Here is a 22410-nt window from a genome sequence, read left to right on the forward strand (position 1 = left end):
CAATTCAAAAACACAAGGCTTCAAAGTGTAAAGTGATCACCCTGAAAAATTTCTCCAATTGCTTTTGTTAACTAATTACATGAAGGCTGGCTCTGAATTAATGGGTGATGGAAGATACTAAACTATGAAAACCACTTTTGGGAGGCAGTTACACTTATTGGTTCCCATTGGCTGAGGACAGATGAATTGCAGTAAATTACTGAACGACGTTAATGACTAAGGAAGCCAAAGTTCAGGCATCTGCATGTAAAGACTCAGTATTTGCAGTCTTCTTTATCCAATGCACAAAAACATGTAGTGATTACTGCACACACTGAAGTAATTCCGAGTTAAATTAATGGTGTTAAGGAAGCTTTAAGGGCAATCTTACTGTATGCATACACATACTGCGTAGATTTTTTTAATGTATATATAGTGCATCACAAATTCCTCCTTTAATGTGCTGTTTTGTGCTTTTTTGCCATTAGGCAGATTTTTCCTTTCAATTTGAATTACATTAAGAGATTGGCTATATATATAGACTGTGTTTGCCCAGAGGTATTATTGATCTTTGTCCAGGTAGCAAACAAGCAAAGAATAATTTATTTTGTTTCAGACTTCCTAGAGTATTGTCAACTTATGAGCAGAAAGCATGCCATTGTGGCATTGAAAAGATTAATTAGTTTTAATTAGGAGTATGAAATGGCTTCATATTTAACTACTGATTTTGTTGTTATGGGTTCTTCCTGGTCTTCTTAGTGATATGTCTAATAACTTTTTTTGCTTATCCACTATATATTAACTTGAACATAAAATTGTCTGGTAGAAATCACTGATTTTTTTTTTTAAGTGGGTATTTTTTATGGAACTATTTAATCTGCAGGCATATATGCAAGATCAGTTGTGATCTGCATTGCAAATGAATGAATTAGATTACTAAACCAATCACTAAATTGTGGCAATATATACTGGCATAGACTAGTACATGGCACAGAAAATAATCGTGAAATCATTAGCCATAGAAATAAATCAGAATTCTTCAGGGCCTTTTCCTGTTGTTAATGTAAAATGAAAAACAAAAAGAAAAGAATGTTTGAATGGAAAATGTGTAGCAGAATCATACCAAATACCAGCTTGCGAGTGTTTGGCCTGATGGACTATGTCTATTTCAAAAAAGCTAACCTTCCCAGAACAAAGGGTTCTAAATTAAAAATATTGCATTTGTCTCTGTATGTATTTTTTTTTAATATATTTAATAATTTGTTGTAAATTATCAGCCGTTCCTTTCAGTAAGAAAACTGCATTTTAGGAAAAATCCCGATGTGATGCAAAAAAAGAAGGAACACCGATACCCTGAACATTTGCTAGTTCTTTTTTGGGGGGGACAGAAATGGCTGGTTTTGTTTATATGCTTTAATCAAGTCACTTACAATTAAATAAAAAAAAACATGGAGAAGATTCAGCCCTCTCTAAGCAGCGTGGCAAATGAATGGATCTAATTGTGAATGCATTGCCTGTAGCAACAGATCTATTCACATAATCCAAAGTAACAGCAAATTCAGGAAGTTGGTTTTATTCCACCTAGCAGAAAATGAGACAGACTTGAGCTGGAAACTGTATATTAATACTGCAGGGAGGTGTCAGTACTGTATCTTGTGAGGCAGACCTAAAACCCTTCTTTAATTCAGCTTCCTCTGAACACAGCAAGAATTTTGTTGTTATCATCTTCCATAGAAGCAACTCCGAATTTCATGGCACAACTTCCTCCAGTCGATGCCTGTCACACAAGCATCTTCACTGTGTCATTTCCTCCTCCCACATAAAGATAAGGAATTGTATAAAAGTTCCTAAAGAAATTACACTCCTTAATGCAGCTTTGTCCTTTGGGCTAGGACTCTGACATAGTCTGGGGTAGTTTCACAATCTAACACTTACTTGCTGTGTTAAATCTCAGGAGTTTTGTCAGGTATTAGTCTAGGAATCCATTAATTCTGTAGCCAGACCAATTTTTTTCCCCCCTTAAAATAATCAGGCTATAGTTGACAGAAATTGGATATAGAAATGCAATTGCCTGTGTCTCAGAGATTAAAATGATTCAACTGATGATTAAATAAGGTACAAATAGTCACATGGCTGCACTGTACAGCTGAGCACACAGCTGAGCAAGTGCTCCCTGCCTACCTCGTGGTACAAGCTTTCTGGTCTCAACTTCTGCTCAACTTCTGTCCGTGCTCATCTGTCGACACAGAAAGCAGACCCAGGCCGGAGGGGAATGGGTGTTTCTGGCTGAGAAGAAACACTCGCGCGCCAGACAAGCTGGAAACTGGCTCACTGCTGCAGAAGCCACAAGCTCTTGCTCACACTTAGCTACATGTGCTGTCCATAGATTACGCTCAGCTCTTGAACTATTTAACTTATTAACCTCATTTCTGCATGTCTTTGCATAGCTTAGCGGCACAGCGTAGGCAACGGCCCGTCACCTGGGGCAGGATTCATAGTCATTGCTAGAGCTGATGCTCTGCTCACAGGGTCAAGGTCTTTGAAGCATATGCAAGAGCTTCCTCTTACCTTTTTGACCCGTATTGGCAAGCTGCTTCTGGCTCTTTGGACAGTTTGTAATTGTATTGCATCAGAAAGCCTCCCAAATTTTCTGCATTATGATTTATGGCTGACTTTTCTCACCCCCAAGTCACAATTTCATTCCCTATTCCTCAGTCCTGGGAATTCCTGTTTTAATCTCTCCCTCTGCTCTCCTTTTAAATCCTTCTGTTCCCTTTCTTCTGTGTGTATCACCAGCCCTTTTATTCTGCTCCTGGTATTTTTTGTGACTTTTTCTTTCTTTTAGACTATGGCTATAGATAAATGATTCTATTTCTTCACAGGGTAAAGGATGAAAAATTGGGTTAAGGCATACGCCAGGACCGAGGCAGTCATTAGAGGACTGGGTAATCCGAGCCAGTTTTTCAGGAACGATCCATTTCACTTTCGGAAGTGCCAGCCACCAGGGTCAGTTGTGAGGGCAAGAGAACACGAAACGCCATTTAAAACCATTTTCCAGTTTTTATTTTTCTTCATTCTCCAATAGTTAATGAAGGTATTTTGTACAAAAGCATATGGTTCAGTGATGGTATCATCATTCAACTGTGATAGTTCATGTACAAAGACATTATTCTTCCTGCCCCAATTAGATTGTCATAACTGTTTCTTGACACCGCTGCTAGAAGGTGAATCCAGTTAGGAATATACCCAATTCGTTTTTTCATTCCAGGTCTAAAGCAGCTTCCATTTCCAGAGGAATTCTACCAGTTCGGGCATCTTCTTTGGGGCTACCAGGCTTCACATGGGAATTTTTGCAATGTGGGTGATGGAGCAGCAGGGAAACATGAATAATTTTATACCAACTGCTCAGGCCCTGTATCATGTCTTAACCAGCATAAAAATGACATGGACTTTTGATCACCGTGGTGTTCAGAGTAGGGGAGGTCAAGGCAAAAATTCTTCCTACTGTGTTAAAACATCAAACAGCACTGTGCGCAACAAAAATTTCAAGCTTTTTGGGTGCAATATTCATAAATGCTGTCAGCTGGCTATAGCAGCAGTCCTCGCTGCCTCCCCTCCATCACACTTTATTTATTGTTACTTGATCCTCCTTCCTCCCCATGCCACTGACTCCAGAAGTGTCTCATGAAGCCTAAACGAATACACGTTGCTGAGTTTTACCCTGGGCTGTTTTGCTCCATGCTGTACAGTACCACTGCTCAGCTTTAGCAGGACAAGGAATACAGAGATGCTTCTCTTGCTTTGGCCTTTCTTAGATTTCTTCATTAGTGACAAAAGCTTGTTGCTCTCTGATTGCCTATGATGCAAAGTTGTATGTGCACGCAGTCTGTGACAGGCTCTGTAACCCACGCCATATACAACCTCACCAATTTCTGCCCAAGACGCCAGCTCACGTACCTACAGTGTCACCTTTTAGGAAAATGACCACTCTCGATCTAGTGCCAGGGAATGCACCATCCTTCGGTGCAAGTTATTCCAGCGGACGACTGCCAGCATTGCTTATTTCTGTTCTGAATTTGTGGTTAGAATCAATTACACCTTTACCTCTGAAGTGAAGAAGCTGGCTACATTAAAACAGGTTTTTCCCATTTAGATACTTGTAGACATTGTTCAAGTCATTTTATGTCCATAACTTGGATAATCTCCATATTGACCTTCCTCTGTCTCTGATTTACATGGTGTGTTTTCCTCACTAACCCTGAATTATTCCTTTAACTCTATAAAAAGAATGTCTTCGATCAGACCCTGTCTTTGCAGTACTTGAACTTAAGAAGTAAAATATGTCTGTTAATTTACCAGTATTCGCTGTCGCAGACTCCACCTGTTACCTGTACCAGTGGTTAGCAAAAATAGGCTTCATCTCATCCAACTGGAAACTGAGACAGCTCTATTCCCTAAATGCAATTTCTTCAATCCTTTATAGGCACCTGTAGAGGGGGATTCCCCCCTTTCTGGGATAACTGAGCAATCTGTCCCCTTGGACGCAGCTGTAACCACCTGAGCACCATCTCTTTGGCCTTCTGGATTAAAGCAGCATTCTTGGGTTTTTCCACTCTCAGCAACCTTCCATCACTCTCCAAAGCAGAATGAAACTCCCGGCTGCTGCCCTGGTCCGAAAACTGCCTCAGCACCACAGGCTTTGGTTTAGATCTTTTAAGAAGCACAGATAAAGCAGCATCATGATGGCTTGGCCCATGTGTATTGACTATTGATTTATAAATGTAGGAAATTAATGCCACATTGAATTACATCCATGCAACTTGTGAATGGCTGTAAAATGGGAATACTCTTATAATCTCTCACGGACTGTGTGGCCTGAAACTCCCACGTTCACTGAGGAAAACTTTCCTTTTGCTGGTGATGTCACAATCCGAGAGTAAACTATTTGGAAGCTGTGTCTTAATCTGCATTGTGCAAAGCCGAATATAGATTTACAGCGGCACTTAAATGCAGTAACTACTGAAAATCATGGCCTTTTCAGTCAGGAAAGATTCCTCTGCTGGGCTGCTGGCACCAGGGAGGAAGCAAAGCCCGCGAACAGCCACTTGCCACAGGACCACGGCCTGCGTGGGGGGCCACACGGACAAAATGGCGCCTCCCGCGCGAGGCGGCCCTTGGCCCTGGTCCAGGCGGGGCCGGTGCCGCGCACCGCCCGCGCGAGGCGGCCCCGCGCCCGAGCACGGCCCGCCCTGCTCCGCCCCGCCCCTCGCGCCGCCGCCCGCGCGCCTCAACGGCCAGCCCCGCTGCGCCCCCGCCCCGCCCCAGCGGCCGCTCCGCCCCAACGGCCGCCCACGGCGCGGTCCCGGTCCGCCCCTCGCACCCGGCCGGCCCAGGCGCGGCGCGGCTCGGCACTGCCCCCTAGCCCCGGCCGGGCCCCCGGCCCCTCCCCGGCGCCGCTCGGGAAGATGGCGCTGCGCGTCCAGGTCAGTGCACCCGGCGCGGCATGGCAGGCGGAGCGGCGGGTCCGTTGGGACCTGGCCTGGCTGTTGGGGCGCGACGGGCCGTGCGGGGCCGGGACCGGGGCCGTGATGGGGCTGTCGTGGCGGGCGGCGGGCCGGGAGCTCGGGAGAGCACAGGGAGTGGGTCCTGAGGTGAGGGGCGCGGGGGAGCCCTCGGGGTGGTGCGCGGCGGCTGCGGCCGCGGTGGCCGAGCGGGGCAGGGGCCCGTGGGGTGCGGACGTTCGCCCTGGCAGAGGGACGAAAGGTGTCCGGGAGCTGCCCGGGGAGCTGCGGGCGGTGTTGAGGCGAGCGGGAGCTCGCGGGCTCCGTCGAAGTGCTGAACCAAGGTCGCGGTCTCGGGTGGGCTGTTGTCAGGCGGGAGCGGCGGGCTGGGCTTGGGGGGGGGGGTGCACGGGGGAGGTTGGCGTCGGACCGCAGGGCTGGTACACGGGTGATGCTGGCCTCGCTGTGGAAATTGGAGCGGTAGTGTCAAAAGTGTCCGTGGCGCGCGGTGCCGGTGTGGCGGTGGTACCTGCGGGGCTGGATGGTGGTGACGGGCGGCTGGCCTGCGGTGGGCGGTTTTTCATGCTTCCCGTCGCATTAGCGTGTGTTCGCTTGGGACGCTCCGTTCATGGCTACTCCACGCCTGGGTGAGCTAGCCGCACCTGCTCTCCTGTTGCCACTTCTTCCTGAAGGCATTGGTGGGCTCCCTACTCCACTGCTTCCCTGAAAACCAGAGGCAGCCCCTCTCCAGGACTTGTCTGAGATGAACATCAGCCGCTGAAACTGTGTCTCAAACAACGAGGGGGGGGCGGGAAAAGGGCCCCAGCAGACCCTTGCTGAGGCGTTAGGCGTTCATCCAGGGTCCCTTGGGGTTTCACTGGATTGGTGGCAGCAGGCAGTGTTAGAGAGGCCATTTTAGGCATTTATTTAAATACTTGGGCACCTGGCATGCTATATAAAAGGACCGCTAAAATACCTTTTGTTATCACCTCATACCCAAATGGCTTCTTTTCTCTGTTTTTTTTTTTTTTTTTTCTTTTTTTAAACTGTGGCATTTCAGCAGTTATGCCCATCCTGTTGCTCTTGCATAGAGCTGGTGGAACTTTCTTAATAGAACCTTTTCAGTCAGAAAATGCTGATTAAAATCAAAATGTCTGTGGGAATTTGTCAGTGTCAGCAAAACTTTAATCAGGAACCTACCTGGTTTCCTGCCAGTTTGCTTGGCTCCTTGGCTGCCTGCCTGGTGGGTTGCTGCAGAGCCGGGCTCCCAGCATTTCTGGCCCTTGGCTCTTTCACAGGCTAGTAGGAGAGCTGCCAGGGACTTCTGAGAGCTGGAGAGGTGGGACCAGAAGTATCTGGAGAACTTTATTTAGCTTATTCTTGAATATTACAAAAGTGTGACAAGCAGGAAAAAAAAAAATCATAGTATCTAACCTTTTTCATTAGGATGTGAATCTGTTTCTTGGAAAAAGTTACACTTCCTTGTGATCAAAAATGCCACTTCTTATACAGGTCTGTTTCTACTCCTGACTTGCTTAAAGCGGCCAGCATCTAACTGCTAGATCCTCTTCATTGACACTATTGTTGTTTTCTTAAGAATCATGTTTCAGCTATTGGTAAGGATTTGAATAAAGGAGGTATCTGAAGGCATCAGTTTCACGTGTTTTGTCATACAATAAAAAAGGGATTGTGAGAGTCTTCTGTTTTCTTGAAGAAAATATATATCTAATATAGAGAGCTAGTTTTTGACTTCTCATTGGTTTCTCCGGGTATTTTCTTCTTAATAAAGTTGAATAATATCTCTATTGCTCTGCTGAGTTGCCATCATACACAAGATGGTTGTATTTGCTGATTTCAGGTAGTGTTTTTTGCTTTTACTGTCTGAATCAAGGAAGATCAGCATGTTTCCTCAGTACTGCACATAAAACCCAACCCAGATAACATCTAACAAGTTCTTTGGTGGTCTGAGAATTCTGAGCAATTTCTGGCCATACCTCAAGCCTACCAATAAGAAACTTTGTCATAACATTCTCCTGAAACCAAACATGTCCAGATAAAGCATTTCAAAGTGCTGAAGGTCATCAGTCTCAATATCCAATAAACCAACTTTTCTTTGAAGATCATTATCTAGTTTTTGTTTATGCTTGCTTTAAAAATTTATGGTGGGTTTCCCTCATTGTCCTTCAGAGGTTTGCTATTTTAATGCCAGTTAGTATACAGATGACTTAGGCCTTGGAGATTGGGCTAATAGCCCATTTTTATTCTGGACTTTCTCAAAGTTGTTGCCAAGTTTGTCCAGACTTGAAAGTCAAATTTCAGATCAAATAAAGGAGCATCTTTAACTTTTGCTGCTGTCCTGGTTCCGGCTGGGATAGAGTTAATTTTCATCTTAGTAGCTGGTACAGTGCTGTGTTTTGGATTTAGGATGAGAATAATGTTGATAACACACCGATGTTTTAGTTGTTGCTAAGCAGTGCTTACACTAGTCAAGGCCTTTTCAGCTTCCCATGCTCTACCGACTGAGAAGGCTGGGGGTGCACAAGAAGCTGGGAGGGGGCACAGCCAGGACAGCTGACCCCAACTGGCCAAAGGGATGTTCCATACCATGGGATGTCATGCTCAGTATAGAAACTGGGGAAAGTTGGCTGGGGGGGCCGCTGCTCGGGGACTGGCTGGGCATCGGTCAGCGGGTGGTGAGCAATTGCATCGTGCATCACTTGCTTTGTATATTGTGTTGTTATTATTATTACTATTATTATTACTACTATTTTTTTAATTTCAATTATTAAACTGTTCTTATGTCAACCCATGAGTTTTCTCACTTTTACTCTTCCGATTCTCTCCCCCATCCTACCAGGGCGGGGGGAGTGAGCGAGTAGCTGTGTGATGCTCAGTTGCCGGCTAGGGTTAAACCACGACAGCTGGTTATGACATGATAATTTGGTTCATGCTTCTCAGCTTATATTGGAATTGTTCCATTATGGAAAGATGCATTGTAATTTATGTCTGAAGACTATCTTTGCTAGATGTCCTTATTCCCATGTTTTAGCCCAATTATGTGTGTTTTGTGTTGTATTATATTTTTCCCTAACGTGTATGCTTGCATTTCTATGACTCTTAATTTTCGCTTTAATTGGCATGGATCTTGCTTCATTTAAAATTGCATTACTGGGATTGTTACCTGTTCCTTATTTTCCCTCTGCTCTCTCTGAACATGGGGGGGGAGGGGAAACAAAAACAAAGGATGTCTCTGTTGAGCTCAGTCTTTGAGGTATTTGATCTGTTCATTCCAGAAGCAAATGTGCTATTTCTTAAAATTTCTCCAAAGGAACAAGTACATGGCTACTTTTTGATTGAAAATCAGGGACTCTTAAAATGTCATTGTTACTGAAATTCAGAAAAAGCTGATCAAAGCCAGGGACTCCATATGCACAACAACAAAAAAAATGGGAAGACCACCATGATATTTTTTTTTTTTAATGATAAGAAGCGTGTCTCTAGGAAATGACACACTTTGACTGACAAAACCAAATGTACTTTGGTTGTCAAAGACACTATTACTGTCTTGGATTTTTAAAAGGCATTTGAGCTACAGTATAAGTGATGCTAGATTGTGTGGAACTAAATCTTTTATTTCAAGTACAAAACATCTTTCTGGAAGGGCTGGTGGACAGGATTTTGACTCGGACTTTTAAATGAGACTGGTCAAATACTGCGTGTTCTCTTTTACTCTTCTTCTAGGCCACACTCAAGTCATGAAATATTTACTGGGTACCTTCTAATGATGTGGCTGGTTCTTGATGAGAGTTCCATAGGCTTTGGGAACCTGGTGGATGCTAAAACTTCTGTTTGTGTAATGATTCCAAAACGTGCTCAAAGGGTTCATCTCTCCTGTGAGATAGGGACTAGTAGATATAAATCATAACCCTCACATAGGAGAGAGATATTCCACCACCACCTTCTTTACCAAAGAGAACTTTTTCAGCTTCTGAGTGGAGAGGAACTTTAGCTCTTCTGTTGCTACTGTAGCTTCTGAATTGTTGCATCTTTCACTGCTATTTGCATCAACAGATATAGACAAATGCTATTTTTTTTCCAGGTGTAGTTATTTGATGAGTAATTACAGCTTTTAAAATGAAATTTGCCGGAAGTTTTCCAAGTAGCATTGCTCAAACTGTTCTGTTCGCTGTTCTCCATCTTTTCATCTCTCTTTGGAAAAGCTATGGACTTCCCATCTGAAGACTCAGAAAAACAGATGGATTGAACCATATTAAGAAATACTTTGGTAGCTGAGAGAATAAAAAATGGCAACTTAATTTTCAGAGTTATTTTTGGCTTCTTGTCACAGAAGGCCTCCTGTTTTTTGGTAATTTAAATGTGAATCAACTGGAAAGCTTAGCATAGGTAACAGTTCATGTTACTGGTGTAGTGGTTGAAAAGTCTTCGTGGAAGTTTCAATTGTGTTCTTTCCTAACAGAGTCTGGCAGAACTAGAAGTCCTATGTAACCACCTATATGAAGGGACTGATCTAGCACAGCGAATGCAAGCTGAGAAGGTACTCTTGGAGCTTATTGATAGCCCAGAATGTCTTCGCCAATGCCAACTTCTGTTAGAACAAGGAACAGTAAGTATCTGAAAGATCTGTTATCCGTAAATGTAATCATGCTTGTGGAAGCTCACATAGGTTTCTCAGTCATGGGCCATTACCATGTCAGTACAATAAAGGCAAAATGCTTTTCCCTTTTTTGTACGTATTCTGTTTCATAAATGACTCCAGGATTCTTTTTCATTTGGAGGTGGTCTTTGTAGAAGTGACAGTACCTTGCATTAGAGATGTCAGGGACAAGAAGGGAAAGCATTTTAGCTTTCAGTACTCTCAGAAGGGTTGTAATCAGGGGTTGTGTCATCTGTAGAGCAGTGTCGGGACACAGTGTGGTATAACCTGGTGTTTGAATATCACCTTGTTCTTGTTTCTAGCTATTAGCTACAATGAAAAAAAATTGTATTAAAAAAATCCTTAAACTGCTTATCTGTTGTCTGTTAGTTTAAACCATTCTCTTATCATTACTCAGTTTCATTTTTGGTGTTTAATTTCATGGTTAACTCTAGATAAAGTGGTAGGGGAGTTGATGCTGATTTGATAGTCCAAGCTAAGTCCGGTATAATTCTTGCTGTGTTTTTCAAATCACTCAGAGAGAGAGAGAAAGAAAAAGAGGAAACACATTTGAAAATATCTTTAATCCAGGGCTGGACCCATGGTAATCATCTCATGGTTCTAAATTATCCAGTGATTTAAAAACAGGTTTCAAAACTAAAGAACTGCACTGAATAGTGAAATTACTTTTAGATGAATGATTTCCATCAAAGGGGATGATATTTTTAGTCTCCCCTATTTTATTAGTGTTTTGTAATTTATGTTCATTTATAATGAAACAAAGATATTGCTAAAACACATACATTTTATAAATTTTTGGTACACTTAAGCATAACCAAAACCTGATAACCAATCTGGGTTATTGATTATTTATCAGGTTTTGACTTATTGTCCCTGCCTTTAGTTAGCCTATTTTCAAATAATATCTTTTGATGTGTTTTTGTAGACATCCTATGCTCAGCTTCTAGCAGCAACGTGCCTGTCTAAGCTTGTAAGCAGGGCATCTCCATTACCTATCGAACAAAGGATTGACATTCGTAAGTAATGTTTGTGGTTAAAATTTCATTATATTAGTTGGATCTAAAACTTCATGTTAGCACCGTAACCAGTCAGTGGATAGTCTGTTTTTTCTCTAGTACTCTCCATTTACCAAGCCTGTTATTCATAAGGCAGTCATCGTGAGGGAGTGGACGTAAAGGTGATTGTGAGCTCTTTCATCATTTCTCTGCAATTAGGCCACAAACAACATTTCCTAGTTTCAAAATTAAGATAAATATGTTAGCTCAGATTACGTCATATTTAAAAAAAACCAACTCATTTTTCAAGGTAGACTTTGTATTTATCCCACAAGACGCTAAAGAGATTTGGTTCATGTTTGTAAAGGATGAAAGTTGCAGATATTGCTAGTACACCTGCCAGTCACTTACATGTAACATTGCTCATGATCAGCTCTTAACATTTGTAAAAGTCATGCCAGGGCAGGTTCTTACTTGCAGGATTAAGAGCCTACAAAACTTTCCTTACTTTTTAGGATCTATATTAAAGTCATTGCTATATCCTAAAAGATATATCCTAAAAGAGTAAGCAAGTGTGTGTTAGGTCTTTAATAGTGAAAGGCTTTGCACGAGGAGCGTATGATTCGCTTTGGATTTTTACAACAGTGCAGACTTTCTATCGGTTCTGTGGATAGTAGTACTCTGAAATGCATGGCTGAGAATCCGCTGCTTCTGATAAAAGATTTCAATATTCTTTTAGGTAAAAATTAACTTTAATCAACTTTAATTTTATACATTTCAACAGCTTTTGGAACAGGTTAACTTCCTTCTAGTTAGAGAGGAATTTCTGCAGCTGCAATGTGCATTACCCAAAGGGATGTTCTAGATTGAATTGAGAACATTCGGTAGGGACTCTTGTCTGAAAAAACTTTTGTGTATTTTGAGTTGGCTGTGAGAGCTGCTGTTACATAGTGAAATAATCAGTGCCCAGTATATGGGACTGTAATGAAAAATTACTGTTTTACCTGCCAGTGTTCTCTGAATTCACAAACTGTTGTCTTATGTGTCCTAGAATAATGATCATGTATGTAATGTGCTTTGTGCTACTAAATGTTTAGCTGTATTTAATGATTTAATGTAACTTACAGTTATTGTACTAACCATAAGAATATAGATTTTTTTAAAAAATCCATGCCTTAAGTTTCTATTAGAACCATTTAATTCATTTTCTTTACAGAAGACTTGTGTTGCTGATTTTAAAATGCTTCTTCACAGGAAATTACATTCTGAACTATGTAGCATCTCAACCCAAACTGGCTCCTTTTGTAATCCAGGCTCTTGTTCAAGTCATTGCTAAAATTACAAAATTAGGATGGTTTGAGGCACTAAAAGATCAGCTCATCTTCAGAGACATTATTGCTGATGTAAAAAAATTCTTGCAGGTAGGAAACAATTGTTCACTTCTGCCATTTTTTTTCTGTTTGGAGCTCTTCATTTTTAGTGATTGGCATGTTATGGCACTTAGTTGTCACACACTTGGGTGGAAAAAGTGGGAAGAGCATTGCTTAAAACAGATCGCCCTACAATGAAGAACCAGGGCGGGTTTGATACTTGCGCGGGTTTGTGGGTTTTGATGCCTCACAGTATTCATAGTGCTGTCATGGTTTTTTGTTGGTTTTCTTTTTCCAAAGCACGTTTTCATAGTGTGGTTGTAAAACATCAGCCCCTGTTGTCAAGCCATTCTACTGAATGCCTTAATTTTTTTCAACTGATGTGGAGATACGTTTCTGATAGTGTTAGCTCCAGTTACCTGGTTAGAAATGCTGGTACTGCACTATGTGAAAAGCAAGACTGTCAAATATTTTAAAGCATGAGTGTGATTGTGATTCTTGTAATAATGACCGCTAAAATTGTGCCGAACTGTTCAGTTCTAGAACTAGTTCAAATGTATTTTTTCAAGTGTCTGTCATGGACGGTTGATGAAAAAGATACCTTTATAAACTATTTGTTGGAGTGTTCACTGTTACGGTCTTATATTGTTGCTTTTCTGTATAAGCAGTGGGACTTCACCTGCACTTTAATTTTTGGCAGAAATCATTAGATACCCCTGCTTCTGAAGTTACTGAGGAAAGCTTGTTTACAGATAGAACTGTGGTACATAAAATTGCAAGACACTGTATATATTTGTTATGTGGTTGTGGTCCTTGTTTGCTGCATTCTTTTTTCACTTTATGATAAATTGATGGTTCATATTTGTGTGCATGGGTACTTGGATAGAATCATAGAATTGGAAGGGACCTTAAAGATCATCTAGTTCCAACCCCCTTGTCATGGGCAGGGACACCTGCCACTAGACCAGGTTGCTCATAGCCCCATCCAGCCTGACCTTGAACACTTCCAGGGAGGGGGCATCTACAACTTCTCTGGGCAACCTGTTCCTGTGCCCCACCAGATACCTGCATATATGTATGTTCTCTCTCCGTACATGTAAAGAGGAGTGAAAGAAAAAAAAACCCAGACATTCTGTCTGTCCTAGGATTATGGTGTACAATATACAGAGATAGATAATAAATTTAGAGTGTTTTTATAACTTCACCTATTTTAGCATATGTATTTAAATCTAACATATCACAAAAATTATGCATTCTAGGTAGGGATATGGGGAAGGCTGGGAGGAAAGATCACTCATCTTCCCTCTCCAGTAATTGGATGAGGCAGGAATGTTCTTGTTTTACATTTCCTTCCACATTATTTCCTCTTCCCCCACTGCATTGGTCACTGTTGCAAAGGAGATGCGTTACAGGATAGAGAAGTGATCTTGGTATTTGAAAATTGGAAATAATTTCTCCTAATGTCAGAGTGCAATCATTTGCTGTGGACTGTTTGCTATGCAAATTTACATGTCAAATATAGAGTAAGGACTGTCGGACACAGTGGCTAAAGATACAGGATATACAGCATCTTCTGTGAAAGTAAGTTTGGAGAAAGTGATTGGATGTCATGGGCTATTAGCCAGACTTGGTTATTTCATACATTTCACATGTATAAAAAGGTTCTTGATAAGTTTACTGGGAGATGGCTAATCTGTTTAAAAAGTTAATACAGATTAATCTTTCTGAGTGTCTGTGTGAATGTAAAGCCTAGTACTTATTTTGAGAAAAAATAATCAGAAAATTTAAGCTATTTGGAGATTTACTTCCAAAGTGATCCATTATGTGTGTATGTGTTGGTGATCCTGGTAACTCAACAAGAAAATATGACGTTAACAGTTTGTGTTTCTTGCCAAGGAGTTTCTCATTTGTTTTTCAGTCTTACCTTTGTTTATAATACTGTTCAAGTTAATGTACTTTTTGAGTTACACTGGGAATGTCTAATAAAAAATAAGTTGCAATATTCTGTTTATTAAAAACAAACTCAAGTATACTTTTCCACCATTTTGCAGTTATTTTTATGAATGTACTGTAATTGGATTTTGCATTTATTATTAAAATGATTGCAGTGTGACTCTTCAGTGTGTAGCTCATTAAAAATAGAGATTTAAATACAAAATTTAGCTTCTTAAGAGATTTCTTTAGTTAAATTAAGAATTCCTATAGAAAAGAAAATTAAGCCATAGATCTACTAGTGAATTAAATTTCAGATAAAAATTGAAAAAATAATCCCTAAACAATACTAATATACATTAATAATTAGCATATGATAGTTTCAGATACATATGCATTAGCATTCCAGATTAAAGTTCATCTAGTGTGAATTTGAGTGTGATTTAATTATTAGAAAAAGGGATTAGCAGCTAGGTCTGCACTTCTGTTCCTAACTCCTTCATAATTCACCACACAGCTTTTCACACCTGTGAAGAAGGGGAGGTTGCATTTTCCATTCTTGCAGGTTTGTGTGGTCTAAGGAACATTCATATAGACTATTTTAAGAATTTGAAATGTAAAAGAAAGTTGTGTTCAAATTACAGTATGTTTAATCTTATACTGTATAAGTATATATACACTTATATATACTTTATATATATAAATGCAGATTTATATAAATATAAATATATATTTATATAATATATATAATACATATATATAAAAAAAATAGATATTTTTATAGAGAGAGAGAGCAGATAGGGCAACAATATAAATTTTGCCTGAGAGTTCTCTGAAATTTTCACTTTTGATTTGCTTTGGTGCAAGTGATAATACAAACTAGATGACAGTGAAAAGTTAGGCCTCTTGGTAAGTAGCCAGGTTCTTCATCAGTTGAACGTTGGGTGATCTTCAGAGTTGTGAAAATGAGTGTGGTTGTGACAAATACCAGGAAAATTTTGACGAGGATGACATTGCTTTTTGGACACCAGGGGAGCTGAGGCTGCAAACTGCAGCTGTGAGAGTAGACATAGAGATCTTCCCCCTGACTCAATGGCAAGGCCTAATTGCAGTTAATTTTAATTGTTTTTAACAAAGCAGATTTAATTTTTCTACAAATGCTTTGTAGTAGCTCAGTGAAGACAGCTAAATTTTATTAATCAAATGCAAAATTCTGCATTGTATCTGAATTTCGAAACATTCCAAGGAACTTAAATACTGATGATTAGATCACACCCTCAGATGGAAATATTTGACGCCTACGGCTTCACTTTTAGAGACAAGTTCTCAGAGATGGAATATATAATTCAGTTCAAACCAATGCATTGTATACGACTGTGGAGGGAAGAGAATTAGGTTTTTTTGATAGGTAGCATTTCAAAACTTCTTTTTCCTGAGAGTGCCCTGTGATCTTTTTCATCCATGCATGGCTTAATTTTTTTTAACGGTTTGAATTTCATGCAGCTTGCCTTACCAGTTCTAGAATACTGAACAGGCCTTTGAGAAATGTGTAATAGTGAATTTCTAGATTGCAGTTACTTAGAGTCTGTTTTCAGACAGGTTTTTTGTTATCATGCAATTCTTAAAACTTACAATGAGGTTTTTTTCCCACAGCTAATTAGGGAGTTTGGAGGTCTAGTTCTATTAATGTTGATAGAATTTGGCATGAAAGCCTTCTAAACAGCTTAGGATATCTCAGCCTAAAAATTCCTCTTGATTCTAGAAATGTTGTAAAATATTAAATACCACCTGATTCTAGAAATGTTGGAAAATACTGAATACAAGCTGTGATGTTTGAGCAATCCTATCTGTTTTTTTCTGTAGGGCACTGTGGACCATTATATAATAGGAGTAATGATTCTCTCAGAACTGACTCAGGAAATGAATCTAGTAAGCATGTTTGGTTTTTTTTTCCTTCTGCAAGGGATGTATATATTGCTGATGAAGCAGTGTTGAATGTTTCTGCCCTTCATAAAAATGGTTGGAGAAACATTTCTTAGACGTGAAGGGTTTAACACACCTTCCTCCCCCTGCCAAAATATATAGAGAGACAAGAAATTCTTAGTGCAGGGACTCTACCTGTACCAGATACATACCATATCTGATACAGGGTAGAGTTTCTCTCATCACAGTCACTAGAACTAGTAAAGCAAAGTGAATGATCAACTTTTTCAATTGAATTTCTGCTAATGATTTTCTTTGGCCTACATCTTAACCTGAGGAAGTGCCTCAGACCTTTCCATCCAGAAAGAGAGACAACCTTGAAGGGAAAAAAGGAGGCGGTTCAGGAAGCTGTCAAGATCTATATTTAGTGCTGGACCATAATTTTCATTTCTAGTGTCAAATAATTTATCTGCCAGATATACCTATCATCTAGTTTTAGCAAAGAAGGGAGCATTGTTTATTATGTCCTAACTTTTCTTAGGTTGATTATTCAAGACCTTCAGCAAAACATCGTAAAATAGCTACCTCATTCCGTGACACCTCTCTAAAGGACATACTGATGCTTGCGTGCTCTCTTTTGAAGGAGGTGAGGCTTTTTATAATTGAACCTAAATTGTTAACATCATAATTGTCCCAGTTTGAGTCCTTAATATTTTCTGAATTTATGAATTCTGTACTTAAATGGATTACATGACACCCAATTAAGCTCAAGTGACGAAAAAACGTTCAAAGACAAAAATTCCAATCTTCCTCCCTCCATGTCTCTCTTGCTCTCTCTGTCTTCCTCTCTGTGCCATCTCCCTCTCTTTACATCTTGCCGTAAAGGATGAACTACCTAAATTCTGAACTTGTCTTCTTTTTTGATGTTTTTCTCAATTTAATTATATCTCAGTTTTGCTGGGCCTACCATCTCAGTATTTGCTAAAAGAATTATATATTAAACTAGGAGCAACCAAAAAGAAAGACAAATTCTCTATCTTGTGGTATGGCAGCACAGTCAAATCTGGCCAAGGTGTTTTTCTTCAGTAGTTCCCTTATCCTCTCTGTAACATTTTGGGGTAATTCAGGCTGCAGACTCTCAAGAGCCTTGACAGGAGGTGGTGAAGAACAGCATGCTGTAAGCTAGGTCTCTCAGGACCAGGTAGGTTGAACTGAGATCAACGCTGGAATTTGCACTTTGCATTTTGGTGCGGATCAAGGCCTTCCATAGCAGTGGAAGCGGCACCATGAGGTACCATTCTACTTCTCTTAAGCTCAAGCAACTCTGAGACCAGCTTATTTTTTAAATGTTGCCTGATTTCTATTCTTTGACTTATTTGGGAGTGCTGGTTTAATCAGTTTTTCTGAAAACCAGATGAATTAGGTGTTGAAATTTGGACACAGGTGTTTAAGCGAAGAATTTAAACCTGGATGCCATCACAGTGGGTCAGTAGATAATGGTAGCGATTACTTTCTGGCTAAAGGTATAATTCTCAAGGTTGAGGTATGTGATTGAGATACTGCTGTAAAAAACGAGATAAACTATGTTAGCTTAAATTTCTTTCACGGTATGTTTTTAGTTTAACTAGCATGTTTTACCTCACATTTGCAGTAAGTTTAAAGGGCACACATGGTCAGCTACCAGTGCTCAGGTGACAGGCAGTATATTTTTTTAATATATAGAGCAAGTAAATAACATAAATTCCCTCGCCTCTAAAGAGGGAATGCTCTGCTAATGTACACAGGATGTTTTAAATCAGTGTCGGAATTGCATATTAATGGAGAAATCATACATAATTTAAAAGAAGAATTGGCTATTTTTGGAAAAATCTTCTTTAGATATAGTAAACCCCATTACACATCAAAACAATAAATGTATTTGTGAGAACCTGTGTCCTGCGGCAGCCACTTCCTAGCTTTCTTCAAGTTCAGCTGGTCTACAGGTACTTCTTTAGTCTCTCATATGTTGAAAGGTTTGTCTGAGTGACATCATACAGATTTCCAGACAGAAGTATAAGAAAATTATAATTAGTATCTTTATAATGCCAACTTTAGTGTAGGAAGCTGGTTTTAGAAATATTTCAGTGTCTGTAATGCACGGAACAATACACTTAACCAACAAATGTGGAATCATTAAAATAATTCCAAGAGTTTAAAAGTTACAGAGAGGATTGGTGGCAAAACAGGTTATGTTTATACAAGACATACAGAAATTCAATGTTGATTTCAAAGCCGAATTCATAATTTAGTGTCAATTCTAATGTGGTGCAACAGTTGTTATAAGTTAACGAGGCATATAATGACACACAGGTGATTTTAATTCCTATCATCTGAATTTAAAAACTTTTTGTTAATAAAAAATAAATAAAATAAACAAAATTAAAAAAAATAAATAAACAAAATAAACAAAATAAATAAAAAAAATAAAAATAAACTTGAGAGATGTGACTGAATCTAAATAAGGAGCAGATGAACTAGATAAAGTTGTTGCATTTGCATTTATTTTATTGTTTTTCTAGACAAAAGTATGTCAGTTTTCTTTTTGATGTTCACAAACTGCATCAGTGACTAATGAATTTGAGGTTTGTTTTCAGAGCCTTTATATTGTGTGTGTAATCTTGAGGTAGTAATTTCTTTAAGATAAAATGTTATTTAAATTATTATAATTACAGAAGGGGATCAATAAAAATGTGTTCTTACGCGCACAGTATGTTGAGTATAGACTTCCAAATCCCAACAGCTTGCTTTGCTTACAAAGCACCTTTTTATTCTGACACTGTAAGGGTTATAAAGCAGTGGAGACAGACAGCTGTATTTATACAGGTGTTGTAAATAGCTACATTCAGATTACAGACTGTTCATTTCATTGGTTTTTAATGCCAGGTTTTTCTAGACTTGCCAAAGGAACAGTCTTTGAGTATGCATACTGTGAAACTCATACTGTTTAGCAGCCTGGACATCAAACTGAAAAATAACCAATTGTTGAGATATATTTACCCATATGATGTATATGATGTATACTCCACTCTGGTCTGGAGTAACAGAAAGAGGAAAACATGAAACCTTACAGTTTAATTTTTGCAGTGAACGTTAGCACTGTTCTAACAGACAGTATCAGTGACATGCTAAGTTTTACCTCTAAGTATTTTATGCAAAAGGATTATTTCACCAGGCTTTTAAAAATTATTTATAACTCTGGGAGCTTTAGCTTGACATGGAAGATATCTCTGAGGTGGTAATAATGATTTTTCCCCTTGCCTTTAAGGAAAGACTATACTTTTTATTGTTGAAGGATTTATTTTTCTCTTAGTATGTGTTCTCTTGCTCTGAACTTTGCAGTTTTACATCCAAACATTTTCCTTTTCAAAATTGTTTTTAAAGCATGTTCTGTGCAGGTGACCTAACAAGATTTCTTTTCTCCTTAGCTCTTGGCAAAACCTTTAAACCTTCAGGACCAACGGCAACAAAGTCTAGCAATGCAACTTTTGAAGCTTGTACTAAACTGTCTTAATTTTGATTTCATTGGAAATTCAGCTGATGAATCTGCAGATGACCTATGCACTGTACAGATTCCAACAAACTGGAGAACAAGTAAGAAAGGATCATAACTGTCAGTAGTCTGAAGTCTATACCCAGTGGATTGTGTAACTTCTTTTGTCACGATACTTGAAAATATAAAATAATTTTTAATGTGGAGTAGAGTTTTTTTGTTGGTGAGTTACTGGTAAACGTCTTCTGCTGTTTCTCTCATGCTTTTCCTATTGTTATTTTTACAGATAGAAATAATAAATGTAGTCTATAACATAGATATTCACAGTAAATCAAATTATTCTAATTAGACACTGAATACTATTCTCATCCTGGCATATGAACACCTTGAAGAGGTACAGCATTTGTAGCATGTCTATTTTCTCTTGTCTTCCTCCTGATGACAAAACTGTATGAAACTTTTTTTTTTTAGTGTACTTGTTTGCTCTAGTATGTGAGCTTGTTAATGAAGGCAGCAGAAGGGTTGCATCTTGGTTCTTAGACTCTAGAGGTTTGTCTTCCTGGGCTTATACAGTGCAGATGGCGGTCTAGTATAAATATGTCCAAGCTAGCTTTAATGAAATTACCTTGGGTAATGGACGCAGTTTAGTACTAGCAGCATGGAGCTCCTTGTAGGCTAATTTATCCTGCTTCTTGGCAAAATAAATGAGCCTGACTGGAAGTCTGTTACGTCTAGCTAAAGCAGCTACGCAGTTTCCCATACCCAAGATGGGAGGTTTAGATCTGGCTTACCTGTATAGCATGACACTCTGTAGTGTTTGATATTCCTCCTTATTTCAATGATACTATTCTTCATCAGTTTCCATGCATAACTCCATTCCTTCTGCATTAATGTACAGTAGCCTCTAATCGCAGTGTGAAGGATGAAGAGCAATAATATATGGCAAGCAAGGGAATACTGACAAAAGGCTGAATTTGGGCAAGTGACAGTAATTTCCCAAGATCCCTTAGGAAGGAGAAGGGGATAGGTTTTTCCCAAGATTTTAATTTAGATACTTTAAATTGTCCATGGAGGGATCTCCCTTTAGTCATTAAACACAGAGTGCCTAAGGAAATTAACCTTTGTTATGTGATGCTTTATTTTATACAAGTCTTCATATAAAATTATGCTTATAAATGGAACAGCTTTGAAATGTTACTTGATTTGTGGGATTACTTAATTATGAATTATTGGTGAACTTTTTCTACCCGGTTGTTACCCCTTCATAAAATAGGGTAATGTTATAGTTCATTTGATGTGATTCCACGGTGAATTGGTAACTCGGTGTTTAAAGTATTTTTTGCTGTTCGTCAGTCTGTAGACTTCAGGATAGTCTGTGGAACTTCTGTTAAAAACTTGCCTTTGTTTAAATATAGACTAAACTAATCCTTAGTATCTGGAACCTGTCTTGTCTTAGTGTACTACTGTAGTAACTTGAAGAAATCAATTTACCTACATCTATTACAGAACAGCGTTCTGTAAGCAACGGACAAAGTATTGCATCATCTGCAGTTTAAGGGAAGTATTCTTTGTGAGCTATAGGATAGATTAAATGTGATAAAAAGAGAATAGTGCTTTGTTTAATACTGTACAATGAACTAATGAATGCATCTATTCATAGTTTATTCTCAACTATGGTGATATCTCACTGTTTTTGTTAAAAAGAGGATGATTCTATTAAAATAAAGATACTTAATTATTGCTTGTAGAGAGTGATAAAACCAACTTATCTTTTTCCGTAGTCTTCCTGGAGCCAGAGACCTTGGACCTGTTTTTTGATTTGTATCATTCCCTTCCACCAATGCTGTCTCAGTTAGTAAGTGACATATAGTGATTTACACTCAAGTAATTACGGAAAACAGTCTTTTTACATCTATACTTTGTCCAAAAGACCTGTTTTATTCTGTGCATTAGCATGTTATGAGTCCCCTGGCTCAGTGCCCAGTCACGATGTCTTTTCTTTTGAACTTCAGACCCAGTTTTCATTTCTGAATCTGAAAGCATTCAAATCCTTCCTCCCCCAATTCAGCACTACTGAGCCACGTGGAAAACAACCACCTAATTATTTTAATGAAGTCAGAAGCTGTTGTAAAAGGGAATTTTAAAACTGAGCCATATTTGTGTTCAATGATAGTATAGAGATTGCTGCAAAAATAATCTTCAGCCACAGAATGTACTACAGACAGCAGTAGGTTGGATTGCTCCAAACATTAAGAGATGATTATTCTGAAAGTTTAAATTTTTTTAATCTTACAGTATTTTTTTTATTCTTCAGGCACTTTCTTGTTTAGTTCAGTTTGCTTCTACAAGGAGATCTTTATTCAGCAATCCAGAACGTGCCAAATATCTTGGTAATCTAATCAAAGGAGTGAAACAAATACTTGAAAATCCACAGGTATCTTTTTGATTTTATTTACTTGAAATGCTAAAACAGCTGTGGATTTGTTTTTCCATTTACAGTCTTCAT

General features: G+C 39.1%; 1 protein-coding gene across 3 annotated transcripts in view; it reads left to right on the forward strand.

Annotated features, from left to right (window-relative positions):
• Positions 1-5403: 5403 nt before the first annotated feature.
• The window catches only part of RANBP17 (RAN binding protein 17), a 168007-nt gene continuing 151000 nt past the window's right edge, over positions 5404-22410 (forward strand). For 2 of the 3 annotated variants that reach the window (XM_076350195.1, XM_076350196.1), the window contains exons 1-9: positions 5404-5462; positions 9958-10104; positions 11081-11171; positions 12405-12571; positions 16316-16381; positions 16917-17021; positions 19840-20005; positions 21686-21759; positions 22219-22338. In XM_076350195.1, coding sequence (XP_076206310.1) covers positions 5445-5462; positions 9958-10104; positions 11081-11171; positions 12405-12571; positions 16316-16381; positions 16917-17021; positions 19840-20005; positions 21686-21759; positions 22219-22338 — 954 coding nt within the window. In that variant the 5' untranslated portion in view covers positions 5404-5444. Of the gene's footprint in view, positions 5463-9957; positions 10105-11080; positions 11172-12404; positions 12572-16315; positions 16382-16916; positions 17022-19839; positions 20006-21685; positions 21760-22218; positions 22339-22410 lie in introns of those variants that run through there. The other variant, XM_076350197.1, reaches the window with a different exon arrangement.

This window comes from Aptenodytes patagonicus, chromosome 12 (assembly GCF_965638725.1).
Source record: "Aptenodytes patagonicus chromosome 12, bAptPat1.pri.cur, whole genome shotgun sequence".
In the NCBI taxonomy this organism is placed as follows: domain Eukaryota; kingdom Metazoa; phylum Chordata; class Aves; order Sphenisciformes; family Spheniscidae; genus Aptenodytes; species Aptenodytes patagonicus.